At 47.7% G+C, this 24,777-nt stretch overlaps 1 protein-coding gene across 3 annotated transcripts in view; it reads left to right on the top strand.

The window, feature by feature from the left end:
- ERI3 (ERI1 exoribonuclease family member 3) overlaps window positions 1-24,777 on the top strand; it is a 1,537,399-nt gene that overhangs the window by 724,362 nt on the left and 788,260 nt on the right. For all 3 annotated transcript variants that reach the window (XM_085602780.1, XM_085602782.1, XM_085602781.1), the window contains one exon: window positions 15,262-15,334. In XM_085602780.1, coding sequence (XP_085458906.1) covers window positions 15,262-15,334 — 73 coding nt within the window. The remainder of the gene's footprint in view (window positions 1-15,261; window positions 15,335-24,777) is intronic.

Here is a 24,777-nt window from a genome sequence, read left to right as displayed (position 1 = left end):
GAACATGCAGTAAGCAGTGCCTAAACTGAAACTACCGTACCACAGTGTATCAAACAGGTTGACACACGTTGTTAGACTTGGCATCTTTGGCAAAGTTTGCCCTGACGTTTTGCCTCTACCTCCTGTATTTTTGATGCTGTGCTGGATTTCGTTTTTGCTGGCTTAGATGCTTTGGACACTTTGCCACTGCTGATCAGTGTCAAAGTGTAAGTGCTCCCTGTGTAAATTGTTGTTACAATTGGTTCCCCCTGATTGGCATACTTTTTTACTGATAAGTCCCTAGTACAGTGCACTGAAGTGTGCTAGGGCCTGTAAATCAAATACTACTAGTTGTCATGCAGCACTGATTGTGCCACCCACATGAGTAGCCCTGAAAGGTATCTCAGACCTGCTGCTGCAGTGTCTGTGTGCAGTTTTGAACTGCCATGTCAACTTGGCAAGTGCACCCACATGCCGGACCCTAACCTTCTCTTTTCTATACATACATGTAAGGTACCCCTATGGTAGACGCTGGGTAGGGTGCAGTGTATGTGAAAGGCAGGACATGTACTGGTGTGTGTGACATGTCCTGATAGTGAAATACTTCCAGTTTGGTCATTCATTATTGAAAGGCTATCTTGCCCCATTGGATAGAATGGGAAATGCTCTATAACATCTTACAAGTATAACTTCCCATTGGGACAAGATCAAGAAATAAACCGACGCATCCAGGGATCGTGGCTGAAGAAACAGACGCAGCACCGCTCAATGCCACTGCATCGATTGCCGACGTATCCCGGATTTCCACGCATCACACCTGTGCCGCAAGTTTACCCGACCCATCACTTCCCCCTACAGACCGGACATGGCGCATCACTTCTCCTTTGTGCAGCAGAACTAGTGCATTGCCTCCCCAAGGTCTCAGGAACTAATTCAGCTCTTTATGTTCTCAACGCTTCCCATCTCTGCGGCTGTATGTCCATTTGTGGTGTTATCACTGTACTACTGTGTGTTTTGAGTACAAATACTTTACGTGTTACCTTTGGCACAAGTCTAGCTGCTCGTGCCAGGCTACCCCCAGGGGGTGAGCAGGGGTAATGTAAAGTGTGTATCCCCCTTACCCTGACTAGAAGCAAGAGTCCCTATTTAGATAAAGGTACCTACCTCTGCCAACTAGAGACCCCCATTTCTAACACATGTTTAGCCTAAAACTGCTCGTTTCAGAAATTGAGAGATCTGCTGATTTGCTTGTTAAGTCTAAGTCAGGACGTTTTATGCATGTAGCACATCAAGCTACTGAACTGATGTACCACCTCCACAAGGAAATGCAATATAAATACCTATATGTCATTGTTTGATACAAAGATGGGGCGGGCTTTGGAGGAGTGCCACTATCTGTAACCCATACCAATATGGACAAGTGATCTGCATCTGTGAAACTCATGACACAAGTGGTAGATTGTTGCATTCCTGCAGGTGGACCGGTGGTGTGTGTAACAACTGTTGTGCCACCCATCTGTGTCACTCTTGGTGCTGGAATGCTGACCGTTGCACATACACATAGGTCCGTCACCTGGGCCGAGAGTAGAATCCCCCACTCAAGAAGTGGACTTCTCTGCTTGCCTGAGCCTGTGCCACCAACCAGGTAAAATAACATATTTAAGTGTCATTATTACTAGGCTCCAAAAGTATGATTTGTTTTCCACCCTGAAAAGGAAATTAATACTCTGGAAACCCACAAATAGGGTACGGAGGATGGGGGAGGGGTTAAAAAATTGGTGGCGTCCGGGATGGACCGTTGGGTTCCAAAGCAAAGGTGGCTCTTCCGCTAAGGCGGAGGAGCGTCGACCCAATGCTCGCTAAGAGCAGGAAAAATAAAATCATAATAACTTAGTTATTATCATTTTATTTTTCGCAGGTTTGAGCTGGGTTAAGGCGGGGCTGGAGGCACAGGGGGAGGAGTGGTTTTGCTCACTGCATGTGCATATGACTTCTTGGCCAACCATATTGGCCTGGCTAAACAGTCATGCACACTTTGCATGTTCCCCACTAGGCTGCATTACACAGCCTGGTGGGGAAAATGCCCAAGCCTCCAGTTTCCATCTGAGCCCCGATCCACAGCGCTCAGACTAATCACAATGCTGCATTGCAGCGTTGTAATTGGCTATGGAGAGTCTGAGATCTTCCTAGTTCCGGGACTGCAGGGGAAGCGGAGGAAAGATGCAGCCAGCGGAAGAGGTACGTGTTTTTTGGGGGGGTTTTTGTCACCCCCTTCCCCTCCACACTCATTCCCTGCCAGCCGCTACTGGTCCAGAGTATTATGATGATGAGCACTGTCATGATAAGCAGGAGGTTCAGTGGAGGTCTGCGCGTAGTGAGGGCCACTGGAATTGTGTGGCAGAGGAGGACCACCTTTTTGCGACAGGGTTTACTACATTATGTGGCAAGAAAAGGCAGTGAATGTGGCACTGTTTTTTTTGGTTTTTTAGTATTGCTTTCTTATTTCCTCTTTTACCCATGTTAACACAATCTGAGCAAAGATTTCATTTCATTAGTGCAGGCTGACACCCAAGCATATCAATAAGCAATATACTAGTAAACCTTTGTGGATGGCCTGCCACTGAACAACACATCTTGCCACCTTTTTAGTAGCTCTTTATCTATTTGAGCTACAAACCAATTGTTTTGTTAAAATCTGCAGATTATGGATTATGTGACAAATGTGGCAAATACTGCAGCTGCAAAATCTGCTTATTGCCTGCCAGAACATATGGATCATATGGATTTTTGTATGGCTGTCTGTTTTCTCATGATTCTTCATCTTCAAGTATGTGTGTGTATTTAGTCTGCATATTTGGTTATAAACAGAAGGAATATTAAAATAGCCTACTAGATTAAATGGCATGCTGCACAAATGCCAGTGTATCCAGCAAGTCTCGGGCTCTAATTCTGTGAGATAACACAGGTGGTTAGTACACTTGCTGTAGAGCTCTGTGTAATCTGTTCACTGGCTTGAATCATAAAACTGCATAAAAGATTAATGTGCAGCTGCAGAGCATTGCGTTAAACATGTAGGTCACACTGATTTGTATTCTGTGTAAAATAGCACAGAGGACTAATTAGTATCCAGTGTAACCTACAGGTGATAAGTTACAAAAGAGGTAAAATAACTTGGTTCAATATGCACCAGCTGCATATAAACTTCATGGCTTAACTTTGAATGTTTACGATTTTAACTCAAGTTTTCGTTAGTCTAAGAGTAAGGGGAGGAACAAAACACTCCAGCGTGTGCTGTGGAGCTGGTTATGCCTTGTTTAATGACATTTACACACACCAGGGCTGTATGACGGAATAACACAGGAAAATACGTTGCATGCCTTTATCACATGGTTTACCCCGTATTGTTTTTAGAACACATATGATTTTACAGCGCATGCCATTACCATGCATTGTTTATATATTTTATATATATAAAACAATTATTTATGGGGAGCGACTCCCCACCCCCACGACTTACATTAAATAAGTGGTAAAGGCATGCATTGTAAAGACATGTATGTGGTAAAAACGTGTGGTAAAAGATGTGTGGTAGAGGCACACATGGTAAAAACATTGTAAAGGCTGTTTCCCATACACCTGACACGGCCATAGATGCATGGATTACGTATTGTACATAGATATAGAACTTGAGAAAATAATACTTTCAAATATTTTGACATCTTCTCACCTTGTGGAGTGTGATTTTTTTTTTTTTCTTGTCACTAGGAAGGCAAACATCAGCAGAGTGTCTTCCATTTGATCTCCATCAACTGCTCCCAGCCCAGGACACCATTAAAAAAAAGAGAACATTGCTGGTCTGTCTGTGAAGTGAGCTATTTGCAAGCTGGAGAGATTAAGAGTCTCCCATGCCTTGTTCAGGGCCAGACTGGCCGTAGTGGGCACCAGGCGTTTCCCCGGTCAGCCGCCAAGGTGGGGGATGGTTTTGGATACGTGGAGGGCCGGTTTTGCATCCCAGGGGGGATGCGGGGGGGGCGTTTTTGTTACCGGCTGCTGCAAGCCGAGTCCAGCCGGTTCACACTCTATTTTAACTCTGATTCCAATAAAGAGTGTTGTGGTTGCCTGACCTACTGTTGGCTGGTAAATACCCCACATCCCTCATGCCAAATGCCACCCAATCTAGCAAACCAGTGGAGGAAATGTGGAAGCCCCAACATAGGCAAGGAGTGATGGCATCCTAACAAAATGTTTGTGGCCTGGGAGAAGTTGTTATTATTTTACAAATTAAGTGCACTCCTGAATATAGTAGGTAGCACCCAGCCCATCCCGTCATGCCCACTGGTTTCAAACCCGCCAAACTGGGTGCCTAGCAAGACTGTAGTCCTGGTCTTTGCCAAACTTCCGATCATCAGGTACGTGGAACCAACATCTCGATTCTTTCAGCGACCCTTGTGCACAAACATATCGATTCTTTCACTGCACTTGGGAACTTGGGCTGCACTATAGCTCCATTTCCTTACCCATGGCCCTTATTGTGCAGCTCCTAGTACACCGGCCTCAGTAGAACAATAATATGACAGGTTTACAGGACCTATCTGGACACTGTAACCTGACCCGTCTCCCTGATTATGTCATTGCATCTTTAGCGACTCTGCACTATCAGTAGCGGCGCTAACTGTAGATCCAGAATGTCCCCTCAAGCTTTCACAGTTAAGACGCTTATTGGACGTCTGATGCCTTCACTACAACAGACACCAAAAAAATTATTAGCAACTGGGCCAGCACTGACCCTCCCAGGGGAAGACGCATATGGCAAAATGCCTAGAAATTGACCTACTTCATTTATATTCTCTCTAAACATAATATCTTGGTAGATTAATCTGCATGGAAGATTAGGCGTGGACACCCTCTGTCCAGTACTACAGCTGGTAACCTCTCTTAAAGTTTTTAAACTAAACTCTAGAGTAATTTGTTTCATTCTGCATCACCACCTGGTCCTAGAGGCGACCCAGGTGGTACAGCTAGCTGGACTATGCTACTGCGCCCACATTCTGTACAACAACCTTACAAGGTGGGGTACACTAGAATATCATGGTTTTTTAGGATAACCTGTATACAATCTAACTTTCTGCTACAGTTCCTTTGTGCAGCACTGTCTTTTAGGGGCGGTATGTCTACTTTGTAGGCTTTACATTGGAAGTGTTTACATTACAGGCTATTTTTAACTAGTCTAAGTGACCTAAAATCAACACACACATATATATCAGATATATAGTGCTAAGTGCTAGTAAGGGGTTTTTATGGTTCAGACCCGGGTAATTTTGGGGTATAAGTATCAGACCAAAAACCCCAGACTTTTAGACTACGTCCGGAATCAGGAGGAACCTTTGCCAAGGAGAAGAGCTGGAGAAACTGAGAAGTACTGCCCTTGCTGTGTGTCTGTGGTTGGCCTGCAGTTGCTGTTTCTGCCAAGGAAATGAGAAGGACTTTGCTGTGTGCTGTGTCCCCTGCTTGAGGAAAGTCTCCAAGGGCTTGAGTAGAGCTTACCTCCTGTTTTGAAGTCTAAGGAACACAGACTTCACCCCCAGCTCCCCTGAACTTCCTTGCTGGGAGTTCTGACCTGCCAGGAGTGTCTGTGTGGGGCCTCTGGAGGTTGTTTCTGTTGCTGGGAGCTGGAAAGCAACGCAACAAACAAGGAAGTTGACACATCGCTCTTCTGGGGACAGTTTTCCGACACAATGAAGAATCTCCCCGCACCGCGTGCCGCTGCTGAATCCGACGCAGCGCCTGTCACCGCAGCAAGAATCTTCGCTTCGAGGGATCACGGCTGAAAAGGTCGACATGGCGCCGGTCGCCGCCGCTGCATCGTTCGCAGACGCATCTCGGATTTCCACGCATCGTCCCTGTGCCGCAAGTTTTCCCTAACGCCTCACCCACGGATCTGAGCCGGCAAACAACGTTTACCCCAAAACTTTTTCCCCGCTTGGAATCACAACGCGGTTGTTACAATGACCGCGTTGTGATTCCGCATACCATTACTCCGCAAGTCGGAAGAACGACTTGCGGAGGGGGGGGGGGAGGTGTTGGATTTAAAATCCATCACCTTCCCTAGTGTCCGCACAGACTGGAGTTGGAATAGTAAATTATACTATTCCAACATCCAGCGCCCCCCCTCCGCAAGTCGTTGTTCCGACTTGCGGAGTAATGGTATGCGGAATCACAATACGGTCGTTGTAACAACCGCGTTGTGATTCCAAGCGGGGAAAAAGGCGGCGGAATAATGTCGTAGATTCATCTGAGCCATCTCGGAACTGACGCATCGCTTCCCCCTCCAGACTAGACCCAGCGCATCGATCCCCTCTGTACAGCGGAACTGTCGCATCGCATCCATGAAGGTCTCAGACGCATCCCTGTTTTTCAACGCTTCTCATTGCTGCAGCTGTCTGGCTTGGTGAACTTTGTCGCAACAACAGGTACTTTGCAAGAAATCATGCATCCATAGTTTTCTATGAACTCAGTTGCTAAAACCTTTTGAAAGTCATTTTTCTTAATACTTGTATGTTGGATTTTTGTCGTTTTGATCTTGTTAAGTTTAGATAAAGAAACTTTCTTTTCTAAACCAGTGTGGTGTCCATTTGTGGTGTTAAACCTGTGTAACTGTGAGAGTTGGTACAAATACTTTACACATTGCCTTTGGGATAAGCCTGTCTGCTCGTGCCAAGCTACCAAGGGGGTGAGCAGGTGTTATCTAAAGTGTGTATCCTCCTTACCCTGACTAGAAGCAAGGGTCCCTATTTGTACAAAAGTAACTACCTCTGCCAACTAGAGAACCCCATTTCTAACAAGTGTTGAATGCCTCTACATGGGTAATATATAACAGCCATAGCTGCAATGCCCCTGCACCAAGGTAACAATATGAGCCATAAGTCTTCTCAACTCCACATGATTTATCACTCAAAATGTGCTTTACATATATTTTGGAAATGTAACCTTTTTTCCACAAATATCAGCTTATGATTTTGGAAAATGCACACGTTTTCATCTCAAATACACTTTTCAGTTTTGATATACATATATTAATTCAACCAAGCAGAAGCTAATTTAGAAGGCTGAGCTGCACAGAGTAGTTCTATTTACAGGTAGCTGAAGAGCTACCAGTAGCTCACAAGCTTTGTAGGTTAACCTGCATTAAAATCCAGTGTCTGTGAGTTGTAATGCACAATATTGGGGTACAAAATATTGACAACAGGACATAGACTACCATTACATCATCTAGGTACATGCAGATGTACTGTTCCTAACTCCTCATATATTAACTCTATACTTATCCTAGCGATGTACCTATAGTTGAAAATCTGGAGTATGTATTAAAGACTCAGTATTGTGGTAGAGCACCGTTCTCCAGTGTGGAAACCGCAGAGGGCTGGACGAGTTATTTACCTGTACCTCCGCAGAGGGCTGGACGAGTCATTTACCTGTACCTCCGCAGAGGGCTAGACGAGGTATTTACCTGTACCTCCGCAGAGGGCTGGACAAGTTATTTACCTGTACCCCCGCAGAGTGCTGGACAAGTTATTTACCTGTACCTCAGCAGAGGGCTGGACAATATATTTACCTGTACCTCAGCAGAGTGCTGGACAAGTTATTTACCTGTACCTCAGCAGAGGGCTGGACTAGTTATTTACCTGTACCTCTGCAGAGTGCTGGACAATATATTTACCTGTACCTCAGCAGAGTGCTGGACAAGTTATTTACCTGTACCTCCGCAGAGGGCTGGACGAGTCATTTACGTGTACCACCGCAGAGTGCTGGACAAGTTATTTACCTGTACCTTCGCAGACGGCCAGACAAGTTATTTACCTGTACCTCCGCAGAGGGCCAGACAAGTTATTTACCTGTACCTCAGCAGAGGGCTGGACGAGTCATTTACCTGTACCTCCGCAGAGGGCTGGACGAGTTATTTACCTGTACCTCAGCAGAGTGCTGGACAATATATTTACTTGTACCTCAGCAGAGTGCTGGACAAGTTATTTACCTGTACCTCAGCAGAGTGCTGGACGAGTTATTTACCTGTACCTCAGCAGAGGGCCGGACAAGTTATTTACCTATACCTCAGCAGAGGGCCGGACAAGTTATTTACCTGTACCTCAGCAGAGGGCTGGACGAGTTATTTACCTGTACCTCAGCAGAGGGCTGGACAAGTTATTTACCTGTACCTCAGCAGAGGGCCGGACGAGTTATTTACCTGTACCTCAGCAGAGGGCCGGACAAGTTATTTACCTGTACCTCAGCAGAGGGTCAGACAAGTTATTTACCTGTACCTCCGCAGAGGGCTGGACAAGTTATTTACCTGTATCTCAGCAGAGGGCTGGACGAGTTATTTACCTGTACCTCAGCAGAGGGCCGGACAAGTTATTTACCTGTACCTCCGCAGAGGGCTGGACGAGTTATTTACCTGTACCTCCGCATAGGGCTGGACGAGTTATTTACCTGTACCTCAGCAGAGGGCCGGACAAGTTATTTACCTGTACCTCCGCAGAGGGCTGGGTGAGTTATTTACCTGTACCTCAGCAGAGGGCCGGACGAGTTATTTACCTGTACCTCCGCAGAGGGCTGGACGAGTTATTTACCTGTACCTCCGCAGAGGGCTGGACAAGTTATTTACCTGTACCTCAGCAGAGGGCTAGACGAGTTATTTACCTGTACCTCCGCATAGGGCTGGACGAGTTATTTACCTGTACCTCAGCAGAGGGCCGGACAAGTTATTTACCTGTACCTCCGCAGAGGGCTGGATGAGTTATTTACCTGTACCTCAGCATAGGGCCGGAAAGTTATTTACCTGTACCTCCGCAGAGGGCCGGACGAGTTATTTACCTGTACCTCCGCAGAGGGCTGGACGAGTTATTTACCTGTACCTCCGCAGAGGGCTGGACAAGTTATTTACCTGTACCTCAGCAGAGGGCTGGACGAGTTATTTACCTGTACCTCCGCATAGGGCTGGACGAGTTATTTACCTGTACCTCAGCAGAGGGCCGGACAAGTTATTTACCTGTACCTCCGCAGAGGGCTGAATGAGTTATTTACCTGTACCTCAGCAGAGGGCTGGAAAGTTATTTACCTGTACCTCAGCAGAGGGCCGGACAAGTTATTTACCTGTACCTCCGTTAATGCAGCGCCACAGGCTGTCATCTGTGATCAGGGTCGGGCTGGGACCGCTTCATCTATAGATTATTAACTGGGTGAGGACTTTATTTCGAGGACCGTCGTGATTAAAAGGATAATCCAGGAATACATGGCAGTAAGGGTGACTGTACAAACTGGCGTTTGTTCACTGCTGTGTCAGAAGAGCAGTGCACTGTTTGCTTTTGTTTGCTGTGTTTCCAGTGCTAAAGAGGTGCTTGTTAAGCTTTCCATTGGAAGGAGTCGTGGAAAGCTGCCGTCTCCATAAAAGGAAAAGGTTCTTTACCGCCTCCTGCGCGCTCGCAGGTTGCAGGTTGAGATTCAGCTTTTGGTTTTAGGACCAGTCCAGACTATGGGCCTCAGACCAAGATCTCATCATTTCAAGGCTGCTGAGGGGCCTCTGCTTGCCACTTGTGTGCCTCGTGCCTTATGACCAGTGCAGAGAAAACCATGCCAAAGAAAACATAATTATATGCCCACATTGAATGGTAACCCATATTTCAAAAAGTATTTATTTCAGTTTTAGGTTTAAAAAAATGAACTCTTAGAGTTAAAAGCACTGCAAGGGGTAGGTGAAAGCTTAGTAAAAGGCAGGTCAGTTTAGAAGGGCAAGGTTAGGATTGGGTCAATGGTTAGATTTTGGGATCATTTTCAGGTTAGATGGGACTGAGGGTGTTGGAGCTCGGTCTATAGTTAGGCTGACATTCAGACATTGCATTGTAGTGGTTTCTCTGAGAAGGTGTTTTGTCTGTGCACAGCTGTCTTGTGGCCGGCGCTCTGCTGGCCAGTTCCATGCAGGGTGAATGGGTCTTCTTGCTCCGTTCTCCAAGGGGTGGCCAGTGCTGTGCAGGGTTGCTTGTGTTCGTAGTGCGCTCTTCCCTTAACTACTGTGAGTTCTTCAGCAGTGGGGCTCAGAGCTGTGTAAAATACTGATCACTTGCGTGCGTGCTCCTAGGCACGTTTCCCAGTGCTGTGTATGTCGTTTTACTTTGCTGGGGGGTGGGCGCTGTCCTGTTATAGCCGAGTGCGGGACTAGAGAGGACACAGGAGCAGCAGTGAGCCCTCGCGGTCAGTTGCATGCTTCTTAAGCAGGTGCAGCAGTGACCCCTAGCGGTGGTTGTGCTACTTCATGCACCGCCTCAGTCAGAAGCAACAGACAGTGAAGGAGGAGTAACCTCCTCTGCGGGCCCAGGGAGTAGTAGTTTCCTGTACAGCCACAAAGGAAGGAAACAGCCAGAAATGTAACAGAACTTACTCCTAGCTGCGAGGGTGATGCTTGCTGCCCAGCAGAGCAAGATGCAGCAGTGGCCTCTAAAAGAGTCTGCGCAGGAGGGCGGCAGCTGCCAGAGGAGCAGCAGTGATCTTTACAGGCTAGAGTGGAGCTAGCAGGCAGATATGCAGCAGGCTCTTGCCCCACAACACTTACCCTGTAGCTTCCCCAGCACTCCCCTAGAGAAAGAGAAAAGCGATGCAAAAGTGTGGGCCAGCCTGCAGCTCTCCATCTGCCCCTGAGAAAGAGATTGAAGTTCATCAGTGACCGCTAGCAGTTAGTTTGCAGCTCCCCATCTTGAAGTTCCCCTTCGTCCCTGTGTTTGAGACAGAGGTGCAGCAATGGCACTTGGTAGCAGGCCTGCAGTTTCCCTCAGTCCCTGAGACGCAGACAGAAGTGCAGCAGTGACCTTTAGTAGGAGGCCTGCAGTTTCCCTTAGTTCCTGGTGTAGAGACAGAAGTGCAGCTGTGACCCCTAGCAGCAGGCCTGCAGTTTGCTTTATTTCCTGAGATGCAGACAGAAGTGCAACAGTGACCCTTCCTAGTAGGCCTGCAGTTTCCCTTAGTCCCTAGGGTAATGACAGAAGTGGAGCAGTGACCCTTACTAGTAGGCCTGCAATTTCCCTTAGTCCCTAGGGTAGAGACAGAAATGCAGCAGTTACCCTTACTAGTAGGCCTGCAGTTTCCCTTAGTCCCTGAAATACAGACAGAAGTGCTGCAGTGACCCCTAGCAGCAGGCCTGCAGTTTCCATCAGTCCCTGAGACGTAGACAGAAGTGCAGCAGTGACCCTTAGTAGGAGGCCTGCAGTTTCCCTTAGTCGCTGGTGTAGAGACAGAAGTGCAGCAGTGACCCTTAGTAGCAGGCCTGCAGTTTCCTTTATTTCCTGAGATGCAGACAGAAGTGCAACAGTGACCCTTCCTAGGAGGCCTGCAGTTTCCCTTAGTCCCTAGGGTAATGACAGAAGTGGAGCAGTGACCCTTACTAGTAGGCCTCAAATTCCCTTAGTCCCTAGGGTAGAGACAGAAATGCAGCAGTTACCCTTACTAGTAGGCCTGCAGTTTCCCTTAGTCCCTGAAATACAGACAGAAGCGCTGCAGTGACCCCTAGCAGCAGGCCCGCAGTTTGCTTTATTTCCTGAGATGCAGACAGAAGTGCAACAGTGACCCTTCCTAGGAGGCCTGCAGTTTCCCTTAGTCCCTAGGGTAGAGACAGAAATGCAGCAGTGACCCTTCCTAGTAGGCCTGCTGTTTCCCTTAGTCCCTAGGGTAATGACAGAAGTGCAACAGTGACCCTTACTAGTAGGCCTGCAATTTCCCTTAGTCCCTAGGTTAGAGACAGAAATGCAGCAGTGACCCTTACTAGTAGGCCTGCAGTTCCCCTCAGTCCCTTAGATGCAGAGTGCAGCAGTGGTCCTTAGCAATAGGCCGCAGTTCCCCTTAGTCCATGAGATGCAGACAGAAGTGTCCCTTAATAGTAGGCCTGCAGTTTCCCTCAGTCCCTGAGATGCAGACAGAAGTGCAGCAGTGACCCTTATCAGTAGGCCTGCAGTTCCCCTCACTCCCTTAGATGCAGAGTGCAGCAGTGACCCTTAGTAGTAGGCCTACGGTTTCCCTTAGTCCCTGGGGAGAGAGAGAAGTGCAACAGTGACCCTTAGCAGTGCAGTTTCCATCAGTCCCTGAGATGCAGACAGAAGTGCAGCAGTGACCCTTACTAGTAGGCCTGCAGTTTCCTTTAGTTCCTGGGATGCAGACAGATGTGCAGCAGTGACCCTTAGCAGTAGGCCTGCGGTTTCCCTCAGTCCCTGAGGTAGAGAGAGAAGTACAGCAGTGGCCCTTAGCAGTAGGCCTGCAGTTCCCCTTAGTCCATGAGATGCAGACAGAAGTGTCCCTTAATAGTAGGCCTGCAGTTTCCCTCAGTCCCTGAGATGCAGACAGAAGTGTAGCAGTGACCCTTACTAGTAGGCCTGCAGTTTCCTTTAGTTCTTGGGATGCAGACATAAGTGCAGCAGTGACCCTTAGTAGCAGGCCTGCAATTTCCCTCAGTCCCTGAGATGCAGACATAAGTGCAGCAGTGACCCTTAGTAGCAGGCCTGCAATTTCCCTCAGTCCCTGAGATGCAGACAGGAGTGCAGCAGTGACCCTTAGTAGTAGGCCTGCAGTTTCCCTTAGTCCCTGGTGTAGAGACAGAAGTGCAGCAGTGACCCTTACTAGTAGGCCTGCAATTTCCCCTCAGTCTCTGAGATGCAGACAGAAGTGCAGCAGTGAGCCTTAGTAGTAGGCCTGCAGTTTCCTTTAGTTCTTGGGATGCAGACAGACGTGCAGCAGTGACCCTTAATAGTAGGCCTGCGTTTCCCTTTGTCCCTAGGGTAGAGACAGATGTGCAGCAGTAACCCTTAGTAGCAGGCCTGCAGTTTCCCTCAGTCCCTGAGACTCAGACAGACGTGCAGCAGTGATCCTTAATAGTAGGCCTGCGTTTCCCTTTGTCCCTAGGGTAGAGACGGATGTGCAGCAGTGACCCTTAGTAGCAGGCCTGCAGTTTCCCTTAGTCCCTAGGGTAGAGACAGAAATGCAGAAACGACCCTTACTAGTAGGCCGCAGTTTCCCTTAGTCCCTAGGGTAGAGACAGAAATGCAGCAGTGACCCTTACTAGTAGGCCTGCAGTTTCCCTTAGTCCCTAGGGTAGAGACAGAAATGCAGCAGTGATCCTTACTAGTAGGCCTGCAGTTTTCCTTAGTCCCTGGGGTAGAGACAGATGTGCAGCAGTGACCCTTAGTAGCAGGCCTGCAGTTTCCCTCAGTCCCTGAGACTCAGACAGAAGTGCAGCAGTGACCCTTACTAGTAGGCCTGCAGTTTCCCTTAGTCCCTAGGGTAGAGACAGAAATGCAGCAGTGACCCTTACTAGTAGGCCTGCAGTTTCCCTTAGTCCCTGGAGTAGAGACAGAAGTGCAGCAGTGACCCTTACTAGTAGGCCTGCAGTTTCCCTTAGTCCCTAGGGTAGAGACAGAAATGCAGCAGTGACCCTTACTAGTAGGCCTGCAGTTTCCCTTAGTCCCTGGAGTAGAGACAGACGTGCAGCAGTGATCCTTACTAGTAGGCCTGCAGTTTTCCTTAGTCCCTAGGGTAGAGACAGAAATGCAGCAGTGACCCTTACTAGTAGGCCTGCAGTTTTCCTTAGTCCCTAGGGTAGAGACAGACGTGCAGCAGTGACCCTTAGTAGCAGGCCTGCAGTTTCCCTCAGTCCCTGAGACTCAGACAGAAGTGCAGCAGTGACCCTTACTAGTAGGCCTGCAGTTTTCCTTAGTCCCTGGGGTAGAGACAGACGTGCAGCAGTGATCCTTACTAGTAGGCCTGCAGTTTTCCTTAGTCCCTAGGGTAGAGACAGAAATGCAGCAGTGACCCTTACTAGTAGGCCTGCAGTTTTCCTTAGTCCCTAGGGTAGAGACAGACGTGCAGCAGTGACCCTTAGTAGCAGGCCTGCAGTTTCCCTCAGTCCCTGAGACTCAGACAGAAGTGCAACAGTGACCCTTAGTAGCAGGCCTGCAGTTTCCCTCAGTCCCTGAGATGCAGAGTTCAGCAGTGACCCTTAGCAGCAGGCCTGCAGTTTCCCTTAATCCCTGAGATGCAGACAGAAGTGCAGCTGTGACCCTTAGCAGCAGGCCTGCAATTTCCCTCAGTCCCTGAGATGCAGACAGGAGTGCAGCAGTGACCCTTAGTAGCAGGCCTGCAGTTTCCCTCAGTCCCTGAGATGCAGAGTGCTGCAGTGACCCCTTAGCAGCAGGCCTTCAGTTTCCCTTAGTCCCTGAGATGCAGACAGAAGTGCAGCTGTGACCCTTAGCAGCAGGCCTGCAATTTCCCTCAGTCCCTGAGATGCAGAGAGAACTGCAGCTGTGACCCTTAGCAGCAGGCCTGCAATTTCCCTCAGTCCCTGAGATGCAGACAGGAGTGCAGCAGTGGCCCTTAGTAGCAGGCCTGCAGTTTCCCTCAGTCCCTGAGATGCAGAGTGCGGCAGTGACCCCTTAGCAGCAGGCCTGCAGTTTCCCTTAGTCCCTGAGATGCAGACAGAAGTGCAGCTGTGACCCTTAGCAGCAGGCCTGCAGTTTCCCTCAGTCCCTAGGATAGAGACATAAGTGCAGCAGTGACCCTTAGCAGCAGGCCTGCAGTTTCCCTCATTCCCTGAGATGCAGACATAAGTGCAGCAGTGACCCTTAGTAGCAGGCCTGCAGTTACCCTCATTCCCTGAGATGCAGACAGAAGTGCAGCAGTGACCCTTAGCAGCAGGCCTGCAGTTTCCCTCAGTCCCTGAGATGCAGACATAAGTGCAGCAGTGACCCTTAGTAGCAGGCCTGCAGTTTCCCTCAGTCCCTGAGATGCAGACATAAGTGCAGCAGTGACCCTTAGGAGCAGGCCTGCAGTTACCCTCAGTCCCTGAGATGCAGACAGAAGTGCAGCAGTGTTCCCTAGCAGCCTGTAGCTCCCCTCATCCAGTGAGATAGAGACCGGAGGCGGAAACGCAGCAGTGACTTCTAGTAGTCCGCAGCAGGCCCAGCTTTATGTACGACACTAAAGAGAGAAAGACAGGATAGTGGTGAAAAGAATCCTCCCCTTCCTAGCAGGTTAGATGCGTTGTGGCGAATCCCCCTCGCCCCCCAAAGCTGCCGGTGAGAGGCCTCGGCGCGGATTGTCTTTGGTTTGTAAAGTGCGGTCGATGAAGCAGTGACGGCAGCTGCCAGCGCCGCTAGTACTGATGCTGTGGCGAGGTGGCCAGAGCAGGATTGTGTGCTGGAGTAAAGTGTGTACCGCCCCTCAATGACCCATTCTCTCTCTCCTCTCTTGCAGGCTGCCCGGACAGTGCGAGTACTTAGGACTGCAGTTTGCTGATTACTTCAAGCAGTGGATTAACCTGAAAAAGGTACCGTCCCCCCGAGCACTCCGGCTCCCTGCTCGCCCACCCCACCCCCGCCCCGTCCCTCGAGTATAATATCCAGGCCCCTCATTTGCATGTAAATTAACAGGCCTTCCTCCCCCTGCCTCCTTCCCATTGTGTGCCCTCTAATAGCCTTCCTGTACCCGAGCTGTGTGCGCATCTCCTGTCTGAGCCCGGCAGGGGCGTGAGTGTGGAGCAGTGGCGTAACTCAAATTAACCCCCATCCTCCCCGCTGTAGAATGGGATGGCGGGGGCCCCGAGCCTCCTCACATAGCGACTGCACTAGCGATTCATTGACCTTGGACCCAAGGGGCTACCGCCCCCGGGCCCCGCCCAAAGTGCCTGCGTTAGGGATCTGGTCTGGAGAGGCCTGCTTGAGGCGCGCGCGCGTGCGCAGCAGCCAAGGAGAGGCCTGCCATAGAGCAGCCAAGCGGCGCTCGCCATGAGAGGCCTGCCATAGAGCAGCCAAGCGGCGCTCGCCATGAGAGGCCTGCCATAGAGCAGCCAAGCGGAGCTCGCCATGAGAGGCCTGCCATAGAGCAGCCAAGCGGCGCTCGCCATGAGAGGCCCGCCATAGAGCAGCCAAGCGGCGCTCGCCATGAGAGGCCCGCCATGGACCCGTTAGTTACAGTTTCAGCACATTGACTTCCTCAAAATTGTAGTGTTTTTCCAAGTTTGTTCTCTATCATGTGAGTAAAGATCTGGCTAGGCATCTGTACACTCACCTGTCTGAGTGGACTTTTTTTGGTGCCTTTCTAGCGTGTTTGTATGTAAAGATTTATACACGTATATTCATAAAGGCACTGCTGTACACATTACAAAGATCGTAATGTATATATCCAAGCACACAGATATATAGTTCCTAAATTGTAGTCCGACTGATATATGTACACGGCGAGTAGTCTCGATGTTTTTTTGCATTTCCAGGTGTTACGCCAGGTGAGGTTCACATGTGTTGTAAAGGGTGTTTTACGTATTTACTCATTTTACATACCCATTTTGTATATTTGTTTTTCTGTGGTAATTTTGTTTCAGAAATCTGATTGACTGCCTTTCGCAATCATGCAGACATTTGTGGGTGAGGCGCAGTGTTTCAATGGAAAGTTTGGCCATCCCAGAGAGCCAGGGAAAGTTGAAGCTTCTGCGGTGGAAAGGGACACAATGGCATCATTTCCAAGCTAGAGTGGAGATTACCAGCCATGTTCTTTACTTTTTGAAGTGTTTTTAGTGGTTCAGCTAAGGGGCCAGTGTAGAGAAACTACAATATTGAAGGCGCGTGTGGACAAGCATGCCTAGCACAGAGGGGTTATTGTCCGCATAGATTAACTCCATGGCTTGTTGAGGTGATTCAACTGGAAGAAAGCATTTTAATATGTGGCATATATGTCGAGTTCTGCTTCTCAAATGGGTCACAGGCTCTTTACTTTAAGTTTGAATCCTGATGGAGCAGCTTTGTTGAAGAAGGTTGGAGTACATTAGAAGTTTATCTCTTGTGCGGGTGTCATCATACCTGGCAACTCACACGGTGCCACAGTGTGACACACATCGGCTCCCATCACACAGTCACATGGTGGAGAGCCGATATCACAATGTGGCAGGGAAAACGAGCTGGAAACTACTGTAAATAGTGGTTTTCCAGCTAGTTTCGAGGGGCTCTGAACTGCTGACGTCCATTCAAGTGTGTGAAAACACACCAGGATATCGGCACCAGCAAGTTTTTTTTTTTTTTTTTGGGGGGGGGGAGGGCTTGAGCTCTGGGTGTGGTTCAAAAGTGCCTCCTAGGTACTTCTTGACACAAGGCCCCGCCCCTTCAAGGCTCCACCCCCTCCTCACACTGTGAGGTTGTTCTTCATGTTGGCAGGGTATGTATCATTGACAATGGGCTATTGTTTCCAGATTTAGAGCCATTTGCTTCCAGGACTCTTGCTGTTTGAGCAGAAATGGTAGTGGTGTAAATCCATCGATGTTTTCCGATGTTCTTTAAAGGGGTGGGAAAGAGTGGTCTAGGGTAGGAGAGTGCCATGAGAGACCTTGCAGGTGATGGGACTCGAGGACGAGGACAGGTCTGTGACTCTTATATTTTGGTCCCAGCCGGGCAGGAAGAATTTTAACCATTTGAGAGGTCGTTTTCATACCATGACAACAACTGGTGAAGGTGATGTCTGGCTGGTAACCATATCCTGAACTTGTAGGGACCTCTTAGCCGTATCAGAGGTAAAAAGAGTTCTCCTCTTATCTGTCAGTCAGAATGCTGGTTTCCTGGCTCTCTTGCTTCGCGCTCCCAAAATACCACTCCAACACGGTGGCTGAAACACGACGAAGCAAGAGACATATAACACAAAAACACCTAGTTTCACTTTACAAAATGAAACGCATCAAAAACCTTTTTTTTTTTTCTTAGAATAAGGCTTGGGGTTTTATTTATGCAATGCTCTCTAACAAAGGCTTTCCCAGATATCAAATGAACAACATTGTTAGATGGGAAATGTCAAGGTGCCTTGTTTATATATAAAGAATTCTTTGTAAAAATATTTAATAAGAGTATACATTTTAAAATGTAAATATAAAAAAATACATATACCATTTCGATATGAATATGTATTGAGACAGTTTGAGACAGCATGCATAATGAGGGGGACACGTTAGTAACGGATGTTGTTTCTTCTATGTGTCTATGCGCTGTACCTTTAATTTTGAAAAAATCGAACAAAAAAATGACTTTGAAAAAGGCTGGGACCAGCCGAAACTAGTCAGGACGGATATTGTGATGTGAGAAATTAATAAATAATTTTCTGCTTACCGAGAGTGCCCACTTCTGCTCTTTTTGTACGGGCTGTGAAGGAATAATCACACTTGGCAGATGCAACTGTTAGATGCATGAATAATAATATGAATAAACAAGCAGCAAATAATACTGGACGTCCTATAAGAAATCAGAAAGATATATACACTAAATACATCAAATGATTACTTTGGATGTGCACTCTGACTCACTCACACATCACAAAGAAAACACCTCAGATGATTGTTGCCACTAGCCACACATCACAATGGCAACAATCAAAAATCAAACACTACACCTGGTGCAATCTTCATCCTAACCCACTCCAGACTGGGGGATTTACAGCCGAAGCCAGGAGACTCAGCAACCAGATGCCTGCACTGAACATGCGCCCATCGTTCAGGCTCAAACAATCACGATTTCCAAGTCAACAACCTTCAGCTTTATAGTCTCAAAACACACTAGAAGGTTTGAGAGTCTTTCCTTCTGCACCAAGGAAACTTACTGGAATTGGCCACCTTCCATGCAAGCATTCCAGGGCAAAAGGAGTTCCCACGTTCCTTCTACATTCTAACATGTTCCAGCCTTTATCTTAACGAAGCTTACAAAAGCCTTCGAGGGTACATTCAACAATCTCCTCTCCAAAAAACAAAGCAACCTTGAACATGAGTAACCCAAACAACTTGAGCACTCTGTAGGCCTGCCTTTGCGCACAAAAAAGACCAGGCAAGACATAGTCAGAATTCAGGATAACATGAGACCTTGTCAAAGCCAATAGTAAGAACTTCACAATATTTCCCAATGTACAACACAATGCACATTTGTGCACCACTGCCTGTAGCATCACACACTTCATCTCTCAATGTACAACATAACGCACATTTAAGCACCACTTCTCATAACACTGCACTTCGAGACCAAAACGCGTACATTCTCTCTCTCTCTCTCTCTCTCTCTCTCTCTCTCTCTCTCTCTCTCTCTCTCCCTCTCTCCCTCTCATCCCCCGCGTGCTGTTCTACTCTGTGACAGCTCCCACTTCAAGACTGCAAGATTAAACCTTTAAGGGAAAAAAAGGCATATACGCTGGACGTACATTAAGGCTAGGGTAAAAAGACAATTAACATCATGGTAGTCAAAGGTCATCACGTGGTTTCAAACCAGAAGAGTGCCTCTAGCACCACACTGGCCTGATGTGGAAAGTTGGTCTTGATAATCACCTTGATTCAGACTGAATAGCTTGGCCGAGCATTAGGAGCATAGCTGATAGGAGATGGTGTGAAGGCTACGTCTCAAAGTATAACATAACAAGAGACAATAAATACAAATGTTCTGTCATGGTTATTATCTGAAAAGAAATAAAACTTTGATTCACACTGCAAAATTATACTAAAGTAGGCATTAGGAAGAAAGTTTCTGGTCTTGAGTCCTTAGCCAGAAGCTGTCAGGGTGGCTCTAAGTTAAATGTTTACTTTACTGATGAGATGGATATAAAGACAAGGTATTAAACATTGCAAAAGACTGTTGTATTATGTCCCTCTTTTGTTGCCTATTTGTGATTCCTTTTAATGGACTGCTTCTCACAGGAAATAACAGGCTATTGTTATCTTACGTGAATTTAACACCGTGAATAGGTCTAACACTGAAGTATACTGCAGTGCAAATTGAAAACATAGATGTTAACATTTAAAATATAACCATGGGAGATGCTCTGCTAGGCATCTTCCAAAAGTGTCTGCTCCTTTCTGTGCTATTTTTTTTAAAAGGTGATCCTAAATAAAGAACTTAACTAGTTTAAATGTCTGATTACAGCAGTTTCTGTTTGAAATCCTCGGCGCATAGATGGAAAGGCCTTATGTCCTGTTTTTTTCTTTTTTACACTTCTTATTTTGAAGTTTTCTGGTGTCCTGGCTGGGGGTATGCAGAGAACCACCAGTGATGGTGAGCTTGTCTCTTAGATACGCAGGGGTGCGGTTGGTGGTGACTTTGTAAATGATGTAGCTGGTTTGATGATGGTGCAAGCTGCAAACAGGAGACAACGGAGGTCAATCAGGAGGATGGTGATGGAATCATATTTGTTCAGGCTGTGGATGAGATGTAGTGCAACATGTAGGATGCCTAGAAGGGGTGCTAGTGTGGAGTAAGGAAGGCCACGGAGTAGGGCATTATTGCCCTCTAGATGTGAGGGTATGAGGGATTGAACAGTAGCTCTGCAGTTGCTTTCTAGAAGACTTTCTTTCCAAGAGAGAGCTGGTACAAGGCCATCTTTGTTTATAGGTCTCGCTAGCGTCGCAGCACATAGCGCATAGCTTGCGAGATCTATTGTCAGTTTTCTTTTGGAAGTGGGGTGGAAGCTCCACCTCTGCTTTTCATTCACGCACATCACACTTTATGGTAAATGCACGCTTTTCATTTGCAGTGAGGCTTTTTGGTCCCCTCCCTGTCTCCTTTCAGGCTCACCCACCCGGACTGTATATTTTACATGCGCACGGCGTCTTTTGCTTGCGCACAGCGTCTCTTCCTCTACCGCCTTGTTTTATTTTCGATCTGTTTTCCCCCCGAGTTGAATTACTAATCGTTTGAATTGCGCTTAGAGTGTTGAGATTATAAGCGATGCCCGCAGGTCTGTCTTGTGCACACTTCTCCCAATTCTGGTTTCTTAAGTGGGTGCTTCATTTGAAACCATTTAAAATTGCTGTTACAGTCTCTAAGGCAGATCTACATACAATGTAAAAAGCGCTGTTTCTCCTACGTCCCGGATGATAGTCTTGTGACAAGCGCCGAAGGGGTGCTGGTCCCAGCACAGAATATGGAGACTCCCGAACCTTATAGAAAGAAGTAATCCCCGCTGTACCGCCAGGCACTTTCTATTACTACTTTCTCTGGAATTGCGGTAGTTTTGCCACATGACCTTGGGACAGCCATATGCAGGACCATGAAAGCACAAAATGGCATATTTTGCAACCTGACCTTCACGCAGATGCCACCTGTCCGGAGTACATCTGCTGGCATGTATTCCTCCTCTCCCCTGTACAAAGACAACATCGTGAAACCAGCAGACATGCAGATTTTTTTTAATACCCGGACTCAAATTTGAGCCACCTTGGCCCCAAAACACCGTCTGTCATGTGTTCCACCCCGCCCCTTAAACATTGGTTTGTGTTGTGTGACACTTTCTCTTAACGCACATTGAACAGGAAGCGCGTTAAGTCTACTCGGGCGTGCGTGGCATATGTCCTCAATGCAACGACTGCGTGTCAAACTTTTCTTTATAATTACTCCTTCTAAAGAAACTGACGTGTGCCATCCCTCTGGAATGCCGATTTAGCTTACATGATATCTGTCTGTAATTCACCATATGCAATTGAAAAGACCCGCATGTGTTCTATTTGTGCTTTATTCACCAGTTGGCATGTGCTCCACTTATTGTTAATTCAGATGTTGGTGCGTTTGTAGGAGGTGTTTTTTTGATTGGGTGTGAGATTTCTAGTGCAGTAGAGTTTGGTTTCTGATGCGCAGTTTTATGATCGTAACAAAATATTGTGCCTCTATTAAACCCACAATGTGGTGGAGCACTGGAAGGAGGGCACATACGATGGCTGCAAAGGCTTAATCATTTTTTTTTTCAAAATTATGTTTCTAACATTTTTACAGCTTACAATCTGAAATAGCACCATCACATGTTCCCGCGCAGGGGATCAAAAAGTCTCAGCAAGACCATAACAGTTGAACAAAATGCATTGATCAAATAAACCAGCTCCGCTCCCCATTAAGTAGGCCGAATGGTGGATACAGTCTATAAAAGTACTGAAGCTTAAGAGTCTTTGCAGAAGTACGATGCAGGCAGGCAATTCTATAGAGAGCTCAACTTCCTCCTGCGACGGTAGTTTCCCCAAGGTGCTCAATTGAAGTGCTCTACATTAAATGCCAAAAACATGTACAAACGGATCCCAACGTGGGATAATGTAAGTAAGAGGCAAAAAAGAGACAAAAAAGGAAGTAAAAAAAACACCCACCCCCCAACCTACCCGTGGTGGTGGCGGAACTTATACAACCAAGAAAGTGTTCGACACTGGGACCCTAATCAACATTGAAAGAGATGGAGGGCTCTTATGGAGGAGGGACACACAGCCGATGGGAGGCCTCTGGAGAGGAAGGAGACAAGGGGTCCCTATTTAAATTCTTATAGTTATCCCTGAAAATGTCAGCCATACGCTCTAAGCTAAGCAGTCTCCATAGACGGGAATGCCAGAGGGAGATAGCTGGGGCCTCCCTCCTCTTCCAAGCGGCTGCCAGAGTAACCAATGCAAAGCCACATAATCATTTTATCAGCTCGAGTCTGGTGTTCTAAGGAGGAGTAACGAAGCCCCAAAAGGATTCCCCCCAACCCCCCTCCCCCCTCCCCCCCATGATAGTGGGGATGGGATAACCCAACATATCTTCTATATGAGCCATGATTTCTTCCCAGAAGGGGCGGATAACCGGGCAGTCCCACCATATGTGCTGGAAATCCCCAAGGAGTCCACAACACCTTCAACATCTATCCGATGTGGTGGGAAAGATCTGCCGAAGCTTGGATGGATGCAGATACCAATCCATCATGGTCTTCAAGTGTGCTTCCCTGAGTTCAGTGGAATGATTGAAGCGTACCATGTCGGACCATAGGTGCGTCCATTCCTCATCGGAAATAGGACGGTGAATCAGATCTTCCCACATGGACATATATCTGAGGCGTGGGGATAGTGCCGTTTTAAGTAGGAAGCTATATATAAACGAGATCACCCTTTTCATATTAGTAGTCTTGGTGAGGAAGGCCTCAAATTTAGTGAGAGGCCGAGTTGCAGCGTCCCGCACCTGAGGGGTAAGGGCCCAATGCATCAATTGCGCATAATGGTAGCTTTCTGTGTTCTCTAGGTCATAGTCCTGCTTACAGTGATCGAAAGTGAGAGGGTCAAAATTATGGAACAAATGTGTTAGAGCTAAGCAGCCACCCTTTCTCCAAGCATCAAAAGGTCTCTCATGCTGGGCCGGGGGGAATGCTGGATTAAAGTGGAGCGGGGTAAAGGGGAACGGGAATGAGGTCCACCTATCGTCACCTGAGATCGAATCCCAGACCTTAAGAGTGGTGCGTGTGGGGGTGCTAATGTATGCCTTCTGGGGCCTGTCCCTTCGTGAGCGCCACACTAGATCCCATATGGTCCGCCCCGTCACGCTACGATCCACGTGTAACCAATGTTTTTCGGACTCCCGTTGGGACCATTCAACCAGGACCTGCAGCTGCGCCGCTTTGTAATATAGGAGTATATCTGGGAGGCCTACTCCCCCATCAGTACGGGGGCGGTGCAGCAGAGAGTAAGAGAAGCGTGCTCGTCCTCCCTGCCATATACAGCGCAGGATCATGGCCTTCACTTTCCGAAAGAAATCCTTCTCTAGTTCAATGGGTAAGGCCTGAAATAGGTAGAGAAGCTTGAGCAAGAGGGTCATTTTCACGGCGTGTATGTGGCCCAACCATGACAGGAAAAGAGGGTTCCATTTCGTTAGGTCCGTCTGGATGCGCGCAAGTATGGGGGGAAAGTTAGCAGCATAGAGACCTTCGATTCTCGCCGTCATCTGAACCCCCAGATACTGGATGGATGAGGTAGCCCAAGACAGCAGGGTAAGAGGCTGGAGCCTGAGGACCTCCGAAGGTGAGAGAGTACGATTAAGTATGTACGATTTGCCCAGATTTACTTTAAACCCCGACACTAGTTCGGAACGCTCGAGTTCCGACTGCAGGTACGAGAGAGACGACGCGTGCTCAGACAGAGACAAAAGAACATCGTCTGCGAACAAAGATATTTTATGGGATTCTCCTGTAAATGGTATTCCCTGGATGCCAGGGTTATTCCTGATCGCTAATGTTAAAGGTTCAATGCTGAGTGTAAAAAGTAGAGGTGAAAGGGGACACCCCTGACGCGTGCCTCGTGAGTGGGGAGAGTATTGTATCCCGTTAATCACCACTCTAGAGCGAGCGAGGGAGACAGTAATTAGCTCTTATCATATTGAAAAATTTGGGCGCAAAGCCGAATGCCGTAAGTGTGTGAAAGAGGAAAATCCAATCCACGATCGAAGGCCTTCTCGGCGTCCAAGCCCACTAAGACCGCAGGGATTTGGCGTCTATTGGCCTTTTCTATTAGGTGTATGATCCTACGGATATTATTGTGCGTTTGACGGCCTTTGATGAACCCCGATCCGGGTGAATGAGGATAGGCATGAGGTCATTTAGGCGTTTGGCAATAATAGAAGAATACAGTTTAGCATCCAGATTCATAGGGCGATCGGTCTATAGGAGGCGCCACGCTGGGGGTCTTTCCCCGATTTGAGAATCCCTGAAATCACCGCCGCAGACATGGAGCCTGAAGTTGTACGGTCTTCTGCCATTTTGTTAAAGAGACGTACAAGATAGGGGTGAATATCGGGGACAAATGTTTTATAAAAAAGAGCCGTATAGCCGTCCGGCCCGAGCGCTTTGTGAGGTTTCAGGTTTGTAATGGCCATGGTGACTTCATCTATGGTTATAGGAGCGGTGAGCAGATCATTCCATGCATCAGACACCTGGGGCAGAGGCAATGACTGGAGGTATTCCTGTTGAGCGTCCGAATCTAAAGTA

The sequence above is a fragment of the Triturus cristatus genome, chromosome 4_2 (assembly GCF_964204655.1).
Source record: "Triturus cristatus chromosome 4_2, aTriCri1.1, whole genome shotgun sequence".
Lineage (NCBI taxonomy): Eukaryota > Metazoa > Chordata > Amphibia > Caudata > Salamandridae > Triturus > Triturus cristatus.
Note: the sequence above shows the minus strand (reverse complement) of the source record. Positions and strands in the feature narration are given on the sequence as shown.